This window comes from Oncorhynchus masou, chromosome 11 (genome assembly GCF_036934945.1).
Source record: "Oncorhynchus masou masou isolate Uvic2021 chromosome 11, UVic_Omas_1.1, whole genome shotgun sequence".
Classification (NCBI taxonomy): Eukaryota; Metazoa; Chordata; class Actinopteri; order Salmoniformes; family Salmonidae; genus Oncorhynchus; species Oncorhynchus masou.
This window is the reverse complement of record NC_088222.1, coordinates 52,308,578-52,325,571: the sequence shown is the minus strand read 5'-3', so window position 1 is coordinate 52,325,571 and position 16,994 is coordinate 52,308,578. Positions and strand designations below refer to the sequence as shown.

Here is a 16,994-nt window from a genome sequence, read left to right as displayed (position 1 = left end):
ACCAAATGCTATTCTCATCAGAAAGGGCACATGAGGTAAAGATTGGTAAACTTTTCCAGGACTCTGTGCTCTTTGAAAACACTTCATGGGGATGCACTTTTGACCTGTGTTGTTTTTCAAAGTTCAGTGGTAAAAAGTAGAAAAACCCAGGCTGAGCTGGACTAGGCTCCTGTGTAATGACAAATGGTGTTCCAGGAGAGCAGCTCAGTCCCGAGGCTACTGCATTCAGACATCTACTGTAGTTGACAGGCTATGATCAGGGGACGTGTACATGAGCAGGTAATGTCTGGATAAAGAGCACAGCATGAGAAAGAAATAATGTTGAAGTTAATAGCATCTCAAGGCCTGGGGGCAAAAGAGACAGAGTCTCTCTCTCTCTCTCTCTCTCTCTCTCTCTCTCTCTCTCTCTCTCTCTCTCTCTCTCTCTCTCTCTCTCTCTCTCTCTCTCTCTCTCTCTCTCTCTCTCTCTCTCTCAGATTAAACCAGAGAGTGGGCGAATGAGAGTGTGTGCATGTGTGTGCGAGCAAGTATGTGTGTGGAATGGTGTGTCTATGTGTGCTTGTGTGTGTACATGTGTGCACGCCTCCGTGTGTGTGTGTGTGTGAGAATGTTTGTATGGTTGTGTGTGTGTGTGCAAGTGTGTTTGTGTGTGTATGCACACACTGTATGTGGCTGCATGATGTTAGTGCCATTGATACAATCTAAACGTATCTATCATTCATTCATTCAGTGGAGGTCGTTCCTTACACAGCATGGATGGAAGAACACACCACATAATTTGCGTACAGACATAATTTAGGACATAAATCAGATATTATTGGCTGAGCCGTCTTACCGTGTTCGTCCAACAGAATGTTGTCAGGTTTGATGTCTCTGGAAAAGCACACACATAGACACACACACACAGAGAGAGAAACAGAGCAGCATTAGGTCACTGACCATCTCCATCAACATCACCATGACAATACTGTATCGTTGTTGGACAGAGAACAAAACATCAACGACAAAAAATGTGTCATGTCACGTTACATCCTTAGAACAATATCGGCCTAGAACAAATAAACAAAAGCAACACACACAGAAATGCACAATATGTCAAACGCAGTTATATCACTAGCAATAATGTCCCAACGTCTTTAAATTGGACTGACAGGAACTGTGCTTTCCAGCCAAACACTCAAAGCATCCCAAATGGGCTGGAGAATCAGGCCCTCGGAATCAGGTTGTGTTCTAAATGGCAACATATCTATCCAAATAGACTGCACACAGAGCCTTGTCGTCAAGTGTAGTGCAGTCTATTTGGATAGATAGGGTGCCATTTAGAACACATCCTAATTCCGAGGACCTGATTCTCCAGCCCAGTCAGGACAACCTGGTCTCAGAAAATGTTGTATTATTCTGTTCGCAAATCTGTATTCACTTGTGGATGTCCATCACCCATTTGGTAAATGTTATGAATTACAATTTGTATTATATGTTACAAATTTTCATAACATACACTAATGTTACAAATTTTCAAAAGTACAATATGTTACAAATTTGGAAAAATATACAATATGTTATGACTTGCAAAAAAACGTATGATATGTTACATATTGTAGCTAGGTGGCTGACATTAGCTAGCTCGCTAATGTTAGCTAGGCTAGGGGTTAGGGTTAAGGTTAAGGTTAAGTTTAAGAGTTTCTGCCACTTCCAACAAGTCCCGGAGCTGGTGTAGTACAATTCGACCTTCGTCCTGCATTGACACTTTGCCTGTTTGATGGTTTGTTGGAGGGCAGAGAGGAATTTCTTAAAAGCTTCTGGGTTAGAGTCCCGCTCCTTGAAAGGGGCAGCACTACCCTTTAGCTCAGTGCGAATGATGCCTGTAATCCATGGCTTCTGATTGGGGTATGTACGTACAATCACTGTGGGGATGACGTCCTCGATGCACTTACTGATAAAGCCAGTGACTGATGTGATGTACTCCTTCACGCCATCGGAAGAATCCCAGAACATATTCCAGTCTGTGCTAGCAAAACAGTCCTGTTGTTTAGCATCTGCTTCATCTGACCACTTTTTTTATAGAACGAGTCACTTGGTGCTTCCTGCTTTAATTTTTGCTTGTAAGCAGAAATCAGGAGGATAGAGTTATGGTCAGATTTTCCAAATGGAAGGCGAGGGAGAGCTTTGTACGCGTCTCTGTGTGTGGAGTAAAGGTGGTCTAGAATTGTTTTTCCTCTGGTTGCAACTTTAAAATGCTGATAGAAATGAGGTAAAACTGATTTAAGTTTCTCTGTGTTAAAGTCCCCGGCCACAAGGAGCGCCGCCTCTGGATGAACGTTTTCCTGTTTGCGTGTGGTGGAATACAGCTGTGTGGTTTTAATGCCAGCATTAGTCTGTGGTGGTATGTAGACAGCTACGAAAAATACAGATGAAAACTCTCTAAGTAGATAGTGTGGTCTACAGCTTATCATGAGATACTCTACCTCAGCCGAGCAAAACCTTGAGACTTCCTTAGATATCGTGCACCAGCTATTGTGTACAAATATGTATAGGCCCCTGCTCCATTTCTTACCAGAGACTGCTGTTCTGTCCTGCCGATAGAGTGTATAACCCACCAGCTGTATACTCTTAATGTCGTCGTTCAGCCACGACTCGGTGAAACATATGATATTACAGTTTTTAATGTACTATTGGTAAGGTATACGTGCTTTCAATTCGTCCCATTTATTTTCCAGCGATTGAACGTTAGCTAGTATGCTCTGCTAGGATAAGTAGTGGGAGGAGCAGACTGAGGGGCCGAGAAAAGTGCAAGGAACTCAAGATAGCAGTTGCAGCTGTACAGTTAACTCATCCAAAGTGCTTTGACTTCTCAAACACAGCGGTAAGCTACACTATATGATGCCCAGTCTCCTTATTAATTCAGCCACTTACTTCCTACGGCAAGAAAAAGTATGTAAACTCTTTGGAATTACCTGGATTTCTGGATAAATTGGTCACAAACTTTGATTTGATCTTCATCTAAGTCACAACAATAGACAAACATAGTGTGCTTAAACTAATAACAAACAAATTATTGTATTATTCTTGTCTATATTGAATACATAATTTGAACATTGTAGGTGTAGGTTGGAAAAAGTATGTGAACCCCTAGGCTAATGACTTCTCCAAAAGATAATTGATGTCAGGAGTCAGCTAACCTGGAGTCCAATCAATCAGACGAGATTGGAGATGTTGGTTAGAGCTGCCTTGCTATCCACACGAAGCATTGCCTGATATGAACCATGCCTCAAACAAAAGAGATCTCAGAAGATTAAGAATTGTTGACTTGCATAAAGCTGTAAAGGGTTACAAAAGTATCTCGAAAAGCCTTGATATTCATCAGTCCACGGGAAGACAAATTGTCTATAAATGGAGAAAGTTCAGCACTGTTGCTACTCTCCCTAGAAGTGGCCGTCCTGCAAAGATGACTGCAAGAGCACAGCGCAGAATACTTAATGAGGTTAGGAAGAATCCTAGAGTGTCAGCTAAATAATAGAAATCTCTGGAACATGCTAACATCTCTGTTGATGAGTCTAGACTACCTAAAACACTAAACAAGAATGGTGTTAATGGGAGGACACCACAGAAGGAAACACTGCTTCATGTCTGAAGTTTACAAAAGTGCACCTGCATCTTCCACAGCGCTACTTGCAAAATATTCTGTGGACAGAAGAAATTACAGTTGAGTTGTTTGGAAGGAACACACATGTGTGGAGAAAAAAGGCACAGCAACATCAAAACCTCAACTCAACTGTAAAGTATGGTGGAGGGAGCATCATGGTTTGGGGCTGCTTTGCTGCCTCAGGGCCTGGATAGCTTGCTATTATCGACGGAAAAATGAATTCCCAAGTTTATCAAGACATTTTGCAGGAGAATGTTAGGCTATCTGTCCACCAATTGAAACTCAACAGAAGTTGGGTGATGCAACAGGACAACGACCCAAAACACAGAAATAAATCAACAACAGAATGGCTTCAACAGAAGAAAATACGCCTCCTGGAGTGGCCCAGTCAGAGTCCTGACCTCAACCTGATTGAGATGCTGTGGCATGACCTCGAGAGCAGTTCACACCAGACATCCCAAGAATATTGCTAAACTAAGAAGAGGGATGGTCCAAAACTCCTCCTGACCGTTGTGCAGGTCTGATCCGCAACTACAGAAAGCGTTATTGAGGTTATTGCTGCCAAAGGAGGGTCAACCAGTTATTAAATCCAAGGGTTCACATACTTTTTCCAGCCTGCACTGTGAATGTTTACACAGTGTGTTCAAAGACATGAAAACGTGTAATTGTTTGTGTGTTATTATTTTAAGCAGACTGTGTTTGTCTATTGTTGTGACCTAGACAAAGATCAGATCAAATTTTATGACCAATTTATGCAGAAACCCAGGTATTTCCAAAGGGTTCACATACTTTGTCACGGTCGTCGTATGGAGTAGAAGGTGAGGACCAAAATGCTGCGTGGTTCGTATACATTCTTCTTTATTGAAGAAAGAACATGAACCATAGACATACAATTTACCTAGAAAGGAAACAGCCCCATAAACATACAAAACCCCTAGACAAGACAAAAACACATACATCACCCATGTCACACCCTGGCCTAACCAAAATAACAAGAAAAAGAAAGAATACCAAGGTCAGGGTGTGACACTTGTTCTTGCCACTGTAGCTAACTAGCAAGTACACAGCTGGACTCTTTCTGTTGTGCTGGTTAAACACGTGACTCTGTCAACTGTTCTGGGGAACTACGGTAAGCTTCATAATGTAAAATAATGTGACAGGTGAAATGAAGAATGTGATCTGCTTTATCCCCTAATGTATTGTACAAGTTGTCTGAAGGTATTTAAGGTATAGTTTCAATGGTTTACCGCACAAGCCTAGTGTGTGTGTAGTTGTGATGCGTGTGTTTCAACCAGCAGGTAGGGCCATGGGAAAACCAGAGCAACCTGAGGAGAGGGACATGTGTGGACCAGACCATCCTTTTTGAGAACCGCACAGGGGACAGATCAAAGACTTTACCATGAGCATCAAAGATCAATGATGAAACAGAGAGAGACACTCCAAAGAGCAACCCTACTGTCTTTGTTGTCCATTGTGTGAAAATGACATGTGATGAAGAAAACCACATTTCCCCAGGGAACCCTATCTTTGCATTCGTTCTCATTTTCATAAAGTTGCCCAAAATGGTCCTTCTCTGTAATGATCAGACACGACTTCATTTTCTAAATGTCCCTTAAAGGACTATGATGGAACGCTGAATAATCACCTCAGTGACAGAATAAAAAGATCTCATGTAAGATACAGTACATGACACATCATCACATCTGGCTATGTGCCAATCAGGGCTTTGGAGATAGCTGACAACATACTGTAGAGTTCTGGATCATAACACTGGATCAATCACTCAGTGGGCTAGTAGCAGCGGCACGGTAGCCTAGTGGTTAGAGCACTGGACTAGTAACCGAAAGGTTGCAATTTCAAATCTCCGAGCTGACAAGGTACACAATCTGTCGTTCTGCCACTGAACAGGCAGTTAACCCACTGTTCCTAGGCCGTCATTGAAAATAAGAATTTGTTCTTAACTGACTTGCCTAGTAAAATAAAGGTAAAATAAAAAAAATTGTCGGGAGATCATGTCCACTAACCATGAGCCTTTGGAGCACAGCTTCCCAGCCTCATTAGTCCTGACAGCCACATCAGCGGACAGGGTTGATTAGCATATTAAAAGGGTGCCTGCTGCAGCAGGTGGGGCGGGGGTGTCTGTGTAACCTGATGCGTCAGTGTACCCAGCCCAGGGCCCGGGTTAAAAAGGTCAAATGTGTTAAACTTAATTAGTTGACATTTCCCTCAACGGTTGCACGGAGAGGTGTTTTATATTTAAAACCCATGGCAGCCATTGTGGAACACCAGACAGGAGCTGCTGCGCCACTCAACTGCCTGCTGATGGTTATAGGTGCGACTGTGAGAGCCGGAGCCATCCACAACCTACCCCTGCTGTCACCCAGACAATGACCATGGCTGAGATATGGAAAAATTGGGTCTTTATCACCCGTTCTCTAAAAAAAAACACAGTTTATTGTTTGGCATTTTCTATTCAGCTCAATCACATGCACTCTGCCTGCGTAATTCTAGGATGAGAGCCCCGACCGCTGTCTGATAAGAATTACCCAGGTAATTACCTTGGCCCCACTCCTCGTTCATGGACTTTTATTAGTAGAAGACAACGGGGTGGAAAGCTTATTCGTGTTGATAGAATGTGCTGGTGTTCAGACTTAGTCTGGTCCCAGATAAGTTGCCATGAATAAAGCACATACAGATCTGGGACCAGAGAAGTTCAGACTCATGTTGTCTCCCTCTCCTTTACTGTTGTTGTCCTGTGTCTGCCCAGTCACTCTAGAAAAAGAAAAGGAGAGCCACACACTCTAGGAGCTCACATGCAATTAATAATAGCCAACGTTTCGACAAACAATCTGTCCTCCCTGATGAAGACAGCTTGTCCGTCGAAACGTTGGTTATTAGATTATTAAATGATTGCATCTGAGCTCCTAGAGTGTGCGGCTCTCCTTTTATTTTTCAAGTGTTTCTTTCACCTCTAGATTTCCCAGTCATTCTACCTCCTGGCCGACTGTCACTCCTGGTGTAGCTAGAGGCCAAATCACCTCCACCCTCCCTGGGCGTAGTATTAGCATGGGCCGCACGTTATCATTTTCCATCCTTTCAGTGGTACAGCACCGCGCTAGGCCCTCGTCTCACGCTACAAACTCATTAGGAAATGGAATCGTTATATTCCAGCAATAAGAGATGGCCAACAGATGGACTCGGGCCTGATGTGCCCACAGCCAGCTGGCTGGGGGACTATTAAAGGTGTCACGTCAACAGGCGTACAACTTTTTTTTTTGCCACTTTTAATAGAAGGATATTTGGAGGTGCTACCAAGGGCTTCATCGGTCCCAAAAAAATCTCTCTCTCGCTCTCTTGCTCTTTTTCTCCCCTTACAGAAAAAAAAACTTGTGGAATCAACGTGTTTTTGGTCTCCATCTCTCAATTCCTCTCTTGCTCTCTCTTGCTCTTTCGCTCCATTTCTCTCTCTCATCACTCTCTCTCGCTCTCTTTCATCTTTTCTAGAGCTTGCACAGGCAGCGTTTGCAAAGGCTGAGTTGTGAATAGAAAAATTGCTGTACGGTGTATATTCCCATTGATGGACACTATATTGAGTAAAGGAGCATATTTGTCCTTCAAGATCAATGCCCTTCTATGATGTTAGATTAAACAAACTCATCTCCAGCATAGGCCAGCTGATTCCCTATATAGTGCACTAGTTTTGACCAGAACCATATGGGCCCTGGTCCAACATAGTGTGTTAGGCGATATAGTGAATAGGCTACCATTTGGGACGCGTCCTTATTGGGATCCCCCGTCCGGAGTGAGGCTCATTGGTGATTCTGCCGAGGCAGCAATGGAAGGGCGGGGTTGAAGGGCAGTGCAACCGATCCGCCTGGCTTTTCTCTCGCTTGACTAGTCCAACAACCTATTACCTGGATCTAATGATCTCATTACACCAGCTATCAGGATGAGAGGAGTAACCAAAACCTGCACATGGTCACCTGACACCCCTCTGATACAGTGAGACAGAGGACAGCCTGGACCACAACCAAAAGTCCTTCAATGTGCTCCGCCACACACAGGTCAGAAGACTGGAAAGAGGGGTTTGGGCTGTTCGGTTCTGTATCATCGTCTTTGTACATGACCCACTCTGCAGCCACCTCCTAACGAGGACTACTTTGATGACTCCCTCAGTACTGTGGAAGGTTAGAGATAGCACCACAGACAGCGCATACAGCCGCCAGGCCTTAGGGCAGGTTCTGCCCCATGATGTCCCAGAGTAGAGCAAAGCAGGCTGGAGCAGCACAGCGAGGGAGCGCCAGTCATCCATCAGCAGAAGCCAGCCGCCCACGCCCACCAGCCATGAGAGGAATCAGCAGAGAGCAGCACGCTTTGAACGTGGAGGGAAATCTCAACTAACCACAGCAGGCAACTTACATCTAAAACGAACAGCCTCAACCCCATTAAGAGCTAAGGGGTTAGCCAAAGCAAAGCTTGCATTCACTTGATCAGTTAAATAATCGCAGTAATAATAGCAGCTCTCACAGAAGGAGTGGCAGAGTGGAGGATGGTTATGCTATTTCTTACTCATAGACACAGCGCTTGGATTTCACTGCCTGACGAGCGTTCATCTGGCTCCCATCTAATTTGGGCCAGTTTGAATCGGTTGGTCTTTAGAGAGCGCCTGTTTGAACAAGGCATTCTGAGGCACGGCTCACTGAATCACAATTATTACAGAGGAATTATTTACTAACTCAAACTCATAGGGAGAACGCTGAAAGTTCACAAAAAGTGGAAGGTCTTGTATGGTACGTGACTGTAACATACAAGTAATTAACTATTATTTTAGGGTAGACTACAAAGGTAAATATGTTGCCATGCTCCCAGTAAACCAACGTTCACAAATCCACGGTTGTGAGTTTAAAGGATGTTTAATTTACCTTCTTCTGTTTTACCTGACTTACAGTCTGAAATATGAACACATATGTCTCCTCCTGTCATGAAATAAGTATGCAGACTATAGATACAGAACACTAAACTTTTTATTGGGAAGACAGAAGCTTCCTTTACTCACAGAACCATCCCTCTCAGGCGCCATAATACTGTGGGATGAGAAAGTGTTGACAAATGTGTGCCATTTATCTTCCTTTAACAAATGAGTTTCCGCGGTAGAGAGACTTGCTGAGCGAGATAATGTGTCTGTGCTCTAGGTGTTGCTGAAGCCAAGCCAAGTCAGGGAAACAGTGGGCCGTGACAGAGCTGTGGGGAGAAAGACAATGAAACAGTACATTTGGAGAAACAATGTCTGGTCAGTGCCACATTCCATTGCACAGGGAACCAGAAGGATACACAGTGCCAGTTTGAGGCTGTGCTGCGCTGAGCAGAGCTGAGTTTGGCTGACTTGAGCCGCTGCAAAATCTAGCTCTCGTCAGAGAGTAAAAGGAAAAACACACACAAAAACAAACCAGGGTGAGAGAAAATGAGAGAGCTCTCCAAGAGCATCAAACAACAGACATCCACATGATGCAACAGGCTTAGAAATGTTTTTATTAGGATATGCAACAAAATGTCTGGGAGAGATTTAGAGAACAGACACACACTCCGCAATATGAACACCTCCCTGGTGAAAGCAGTCCAGCGGTGTTGGAAATAAGCATGAGAGAACAGCTGTGGGTTACTATGTTCCATTCGATAGCAATCTGAACAAAGACAGAGCCAACCTTGAAAGACTTTCAACATGGAATGAGTTTCAGTTGAGGTGGTAGAAAGGCTCAAATGTGATTATGCATTCAGTGCTGTTGCCATTTGGGGGGGGTGCAGGATTGAGTCTTTGCAATCACATTTGACACTCTGACTGTATCTTTCCTCTAAACAAAGCCTGGGCGTGTCTGTAGCTTCTAAAGCTCTTGTCTAAAGCTCTTGTCTAAAGCTCTTGTCTAAAGCTCTTGTCTGCCTCGGTGTAAAGCAGGCTGCGGCTCTCTCTCAGAGCTCAGAGCACAGCATTGTTCAGAGCCATGCTGTACTTTCACAGTGCTGTAGCCTGTAATTAATTCAATAATTCAAACTGAGACCATAAAAACAGTAGAGAGGGCTCCAGTCTCTGTGGAACTTCTGTTTTTAGTTTACAACCTTGGGCCTCAACAGCAAGCAAACATCAAATTGTAATCCAGACGCAATAAGACTTCTGATGTCAAAACAGATCATTTTACTTAGAACCACTGTCTTGGCCAGGAGCAATGGAAAACAGGCTTCGTATTCTAAAATCATCTGTCAAATGCAATCTTATCTCGCTTAAGGACATCATCTACAATCTTTGTGCAGACCAAGTATCTAGACATCATGAGGTTTCATCAGTCATCATGTGCTGTCGACCATTACCTAACAGCCCAACGGGAAGTACCTTCAGCATGAAATATTAAAACCTATTGAGGATTTCAAATCACTTGGTCACTTTCGTCAAATTGCAGAAGCTACTGTGGCGAGCTCGTGAGTCAATAACACCACAGCTCCACCACTTCCTTTTCTACAAGTCCTAACCTGTGGACTAGTGGTAATGCTCCCGGCTTGAGTTACATGGATACTGCTCCCCACTTCCACCATTCTCATTCCCACTTGCATGTCTCCCCCTCCAACTGTCTAACCAATTGAGTTACATGGATACTGCTCCCCACTTCCACCATTCTCACTCCCACTTGCCTGTCTCCCCCTCCAACTATCTAATCAAGCTGCTGTGGGGAGTGAGTCAATAACTCCACCACCTCCTTTCCCTTTGTCTTGTGTGAGAGGTTCGTCTCTGGCGATACCACTAATTGAGATGCATCTTAGTGTTAATAATTGAAAACCCTATGAGAAGGTTCTGACAAAACAGGCCTTGATGATTTGTTACCCTGATGGTCATAGATCTATTGTGAAAAAGTGAAGCTGGAGTAAATATGGAGAAGTGCACTTACGAATATATGCTTTTTCTTTTCGTAATCGATCATCGAAACCTGATGCAATGTCATTATCAACACTATCCTCATGAATCATCCGTCATGAGTCATAGGATATAGAGATTCTGCTCAATGCCAGGGTATCACCAGCAGACACACACACACACACACACACACACACTGAATACACAAAACTACTCACAGTGTGCACATCCGCCCTCTCAAACTATTCCATTTCTATACAGATTAAAATTAGAATACCCATCTTTTCCTTCTTCACAAATAAATGCAGATTGAGAGCGGTTGATTTGATCTAAACACGCATCTCCCAAACACCTGCTATTAGGATCCTTTGTTGGAATGGAATGACAGAAACAGAAACTATCCCACTGAATCGATTCATGAGTCATGTAATTGAGAAATGATCACCCAGTCTATTTCCCTGCAGTGGTTTCAGCGCTCATGAGGCATTTCTAAGTTATATTCTTCAAGAATCAATGGTTACATATAATACATGTTTAAGTCCAAAAAAATGGATGTCGCTACTGTAGATTGTCCCTTTAAGGCCTACCACTAAATGGTGTCATTTGTTATCCTGCATGTGATTAATTAGCACTCTGGAACCCTGAAGCCTCCCATTTGTCCAGGTCTGATGAGGCCATTCGCCATCATTATTATCCTGTTCCCCTGCACACAGGTAGAGGGCTATCATACAACCTGAGGAAGGTCTATAGGGACACCTCTGCCTGGAGTGTGTGTTGGCGTGTTCGTGTGTCTTGACTTATCATCAAGTCAACCCCTCACTTTCTCCAGGCTGACCTGACCTTCACAATTGAAGGTCTTTCAGGTCAATCCAATTTGTCACGATGAATGACAGGCCAGTCAATTCATTCGTCAGTTACTTAAAGGAGCTTGAGGGATGCTGTTGGGTGGTAGCCATCTATGTATTTTGGCGCCCGGCCGTGGACGTCGGGGGCTTTGGCATGGCAGCATATACTTGTGCCTAAAAAGCACTTATGTGCATTCCAAGATTGAATAAGGAGTCTATGTTTTTGGGCCTAGACAGAGTTTGGACATATCATAAAGAAAATAGTCAGCCGCTCACTGTAAACTGTTGTGTCAGGTGTACCTACTTTCACGTCCCTTTGCCCTTGATCAACACAGTATTTGGAGGTGCACTATCTAATGCAGCAAGTATCCAGGACTGGCAGCTCACAGTGTTGGGCTCATTTCATAATTGAATTGAGGGTGCCTCGTAAACTCCAATTTAGTTCTTGAATTTTAATTACGTTTGAATTTGATATAGTAAACAGCATACAGAATTAGAAGTGTAAGGAAATATAAATTAATTCAGTGAAATTCTAAATGATGTGTAGTCTACAATTGATTATCAGGAAAAACTACAAAAATGTATGATCAAGGAAAACAAAAATATTTCATTAATCACTTACGTGTTGTTCAATATGGGGACATTACTACATTTCACTTACATTAGTTTAACCCTCAAGTTAACCCTGAGGGCTTGATAAATAAGGCAAACAAATTAAATGGTTGGTGGAAATATAATTGGCTATTCTAAGTACTAAGGGTTAAAGAGTATATGAACATTATTTCCAGGGAAAATGTATATATTCTTTGTTTTCTTTTTTTGTTTTCCTGAGTGAGAGAGCTCCAAAATGCAGGTGTTTCAGCCTAGCTCAGTGCTTTCTGTGGTGGTGGGGCAAGCGGGCAGAAAACACGGAGCGTTGAGCCATGATTGGCTCAGTGATCTGTCACTCATGGGGACACTACGTCACCTAAGGGTAGACTTTGAAAATATTTGCTACCTTGGGTGCTGCCATAGAGTTACATTAGAAGTGCCCATCCAAGGCTCAAGGTCATTGGCCACAAATAAAATTATGACAAATCACGTTATATCTACAGTAGCTTTGATTGGACTGTCAACATCATACTTTCAAAATCTTAGCTAGCAGTCATCATCATGAATGAAGTTGACAATCTACTGGAAAATCCTTTTTAATCCTTGTCATATGAAGATAAATAATGAAGAGAAATTACAGATAAAACATATCGGTGATCATTGGCCATTGGATATAAACATTACACAACAAGTTGGAAATCACAAATTCAACAATGAGTGGTTTGGAAGGAATCAGTGGCTAACTGTGAGTTTAAACCTCTTGATACTACCCATCCCTGATCCGGGATCGTGAATACAGCCTCAGGCTCATTAGCATAACGCAGCGTTAACGATTTCTGAAAATCGCAAATGAAATGAAAATAATATGCCTGCTCTCAAGCTTAGCCCTTTCTTAACAACACTGTCATCTCAGATTTTCAAAATATGCTTTTGAACCATAGCAAATCAAGCATTTGTGTAAGAGTATTGCAAGCTAGATTAGCATTTTGCGTAGCATTTAGCACGCAGCATTTTCACAAAAAACAGATAACCAAATAAATAAAATCATTTACCTTTGAAGAGCTTCGGATGTTTTCAATGAGGAGACTCTCAGTTACATAGCAAATGTTCAGTTTTTCCTGAAAGAATCTTTGTGTAGGAGAAATCGCTCCGTTTTGTACAGCACATTTGGCTACCGAAACGAACCAAAAATTCAGTCACCAACAACGTCAAACTTTTTCCGAATTAACTCCATAATATCGACCGAAAAATGGCAAACGTTGTTTAGAATCAATCCTCAAGGTGTTTTTTCACATATCTCTTCATTGATATGCCGTTCGTGGAAGCCTGCTTTCCCCTCAGAATCCCATGGAAAAATACCAGCAGCTGAAAATGACGCACCAATTTCGACGGAGGACACCGGGCGGACACCTGGAAAATGTAGTCTCTTATGGTCGATCTTCCAATGATATGCCTACAAATACGTCACAATGCTGCAGACACCTTGGGGAAACTATAGATAGGGCAGGCTCATTCCTCTCGCATTCACAGCCATATAAGGAGACAATGGAAAACAGAGCCTCAAAAATCCTGCTCATTTCCTGGTTGCCGTTTCATCTTGGTTTTGCCTGTAGCTCCTGTTCTAGGGCACCCACAGACAATATCTTTGCAGTTCTGGAAAATTCAGAGTGTTTTCTTTCCAAAGCTATCAATTATATGCATAGTCGAGCATCTTTTTGTGACAAAATATCTTGTTTAAAACGGGAACGTTTTTCATCCAAAAATGAAATTGCGCCCCCAGAGTTTCAAGAGTTAAGACAACTGGGACCTTGGGAAAATATGAGCTACAACTGGGAAAATACGTTTAGAAATGTCATCCAACTCAGAATTGTAAATTGAGAACTCCGGCCTCTTACTAGAGCTACGTCCTGAAGATCACTGACGTCATTATGATTCAACCTTTTTTTTTAGTTCCCAGTTGTCTTGAAAGCACCATAAATCCAGAGAAAGCAAGACTTTGATGACAAAGTTTGACGACGAAATTTGCCCAAGTAGGACCGCCACGCTACCTTCCTGTTCAAGTGAGCACAGCACAACAAGGTGAGTCCAAAAATGTCTTGTATGCTGCTGCATAAATTATGTAATATGCCAGGAAGATATGTTTACTGTAGCTAAGAAAGTCATACTAAGTGTTTGTTGTGTAGTAAGCTGTTAGTAGCCCATTTGTCTCACCCTAATAATTTGGTCTATTTTCACCTCTTAATTTCGCCTAATGTTCTGAATTGGTGGTGTTTTCGAGAAATGTAGTCATTGAATAGTGTAAGAGCTTTCTTTGTCTGCTTATAATGCCCCTTTTATTTACCCTATGATTCTGACTTGGTGTACAGGGAGAACACTGTAAGAACGGCCCAAGTTCTGAATTCTGTTGCTGTACATTTAGTTATATTGACGATGTCCATCCTTGCTCGCTCGTTAATGTCTTAATCGGAATTACGGATTGCCTCATCTACTTGTCATCCACTTATGCCATAGTTTGTACATCTCAATTGTCTGTAGAAACCACATTTGTTATGGTATAGGGGACGCTTGCGTCCCACTTGGCCAAGAGCCAGGGAAAATGCAGCTCGGCAAATTAAAATAAAATGATTTAAAAATCAAACTTTCATTAAAATCACACATGTAAGATACTAAATTAAATCTACACTCGTTGTGAATCCAGCCAACATGTCAGATTTTAAAAAGGCTTTTCGGCGAAAACATAAGAAGCTATTATCTGATGATAGCACACCAGTAAACAAAGAGGGTAGCATATTTCAACCCTGCAGGCACTACACAAAACGCAGAAATGAAATATAAAACATGCCTTACCTTTGACGAACTTCTTTTGTTGGCACTCCAATATGTCCCATAAACATCACAATTTTTCCTTCTGTTCGATTAATTCCGTCCATATTGTGACGGCCCTGAATTTTTCTGAACCGTCTCAGTGCTTCTCCTTCCAATAGGACACTTTCCCTTTAATTCCCAATTAAATAGCCAGCATCAGCTGCGCAAAAGTGGGATTGTGATGGAGACGTGAATGAGGATGTGTTCAACCCTCAGTCCGAAGCTTCTCTATTCCTTGTGTTTTGTAGCCTAATAGAGTTATCCAGGATCGGATCCACTCTTTGCATCCGTGGACTACACCTCTCTGTTCTTCGTGGCCTTTCTCCACTGGAGATCTATTGGCGGATTGGATTGTCTGACTGACCGACTGACTACCACCTTTTTGTATACGGTAGTTGAGGACTTAGTAAGAGTTGATACGCTTTAAAATTCTGTGGTAAAATAATTGTTATATTGATTGTATGATTAATACTGGGTTTACGCTCCACTTGAATGAGCGGACAAACATTGCGTGACTAAGGTCACGGGAGTTCCCTGAATTCCTTTACCGGGCTGGACTCTTTTTAGGCCCAAGGTACAGGACATTTCTAGAAGAACCAGAACTCATTGTGATATTATTATATATGTGTGTGTGTAATCATTGTTGCTAATACAACCCACGCAAAAGAATATAGTTGTTTTTGAAGTTCTTTTTAATGTTTTAAGGGTTTATGAAAAGTTTATTTCCATCCTGACTTTTACATAAGTCCTTTGTATTGGTGTAGACTTGACGGACCAGATGGGACTCATTCCCTCTCAAACCAAAAGGAGAAACCAATGTTTTCTCTGGTAGGCACAACCTACCTGGCACCCCTATAAATAATAACCTCAAGTCAAAACCGTTACAATATATATCCAAAATGTCCATTTATTTGGCGCGTTTGATCCAGAAAAAAACAGCTTCCAAATCACGCAACGTCACTACAAAATATTTCAAAAGTTGCCTGTAAACTTTGCCAAAACATTTCAAACTACTTTTGTAATACAACCTTAGGTATTTTTAAACGTTAATAATCGATCAAATTGAAGACGGGTCTATATGTGTTCAATACAGGAAGACAACTAACCAAGCAAGACTAACTTTTCAAGACTTGCGCAACTCTCAACAGTGTTACACAGTTCCTAGATGGCTGTACTTCTTCCTTGCACAAAGGAATAACCTCAACCAAATTCCAAAGACTCGTGACATCCAGTGGAAGCGGTAGGAACTGAAAACAAGTTCCTAAGAAATATTGTTTCCCAATGAGAGCTCACTGAACAGACAGACCCCCCCCCCTGAACGGTTAGTCCTCGGGGTTTTGCCTGCTACATAAGTTATGTTATCCTTTTACGGCTGCTGTACCTGTACAGGAACCAAATCAGCGAAAATTCCAGAGCGCCAACTAATTGTACTCGATACAAATCAAACTTTCATTAAAACTCACATGCAAGGTACTCAATTAAAGCCACACTCGTTGTGAATCTAGCCAACATGTCAGATTTGTAAAATGCTTTTCGGCGAAAGCATGAGAAGCTATTATCTGATAGCATGCAGCCCCCAGAAACACACGAAGGGGACGTAACCTTTTTCAAAAGGCCAGAGGGAACAGAGGAGAGAGGATGCAGAAGTTGAGCAAATCCAATTGAGAAAAGGCCTATGACTGTGTGGAATTTCATTGAATTGCACCAAATTAAATTCTACTTCCTGTCACTCAAACTTAAATTCAATTTCTACATCCCGTGTGATGTGGTCAAATCAATTCAAATTTCAACTCATGAGTTTTGAAAATCAATTTGAAAATTATGAATTAAGCCAACCCTGCTGGCTAGTCTGAAAGGACATTGGAGGACACTATGTCCTCTAGGAGCTGCAGCTGCTGTGAGTACCGCTCAGCTCTGATCGGTCTCTCTTAAAGGAGAAGTTTTATTTTTACAACCAAATCTCAATTTGTTGTAAATGACATGTTGAAGAAGGATGCAGACACCTTTTTTTGTGATTTTACACGTTTTTGAGAAATATACTCCAAACAGAAAATCACTTCCTCATCCCCATTGTAAGAGGATCAGGATTGAGGCAAAGATGATCGGAGCAAAGTATAGAGAGATCTTTGATGAAAACCTGCTGCAGAGCGCT

The 16,994-nt window shown here is 42.2% G+C and overlaps 1 protein-coding gene across 1 annotated transcript in view; it reads right to left on the bottom strand.

The window, feature by feature from the left end:
* LOC135548008 (serine/threonine-protein kinase 32A-like) overlaps positions 1–16,994 on the bottom strand; it is a 60,315-nt gene that overhangs the window by 20,817 nt on the left and 22,504 nt on the right. Inside the window, exon 3 of the mRNA XM_064977203.1 lies at positions 836–873. Within this exon, the coding sequence (XP_064833275.1) occupies positions 836–873 (38 nt within the window). The remainder of the gene's footprint in view (positions 1–835; positions 874–16,994) is intronic.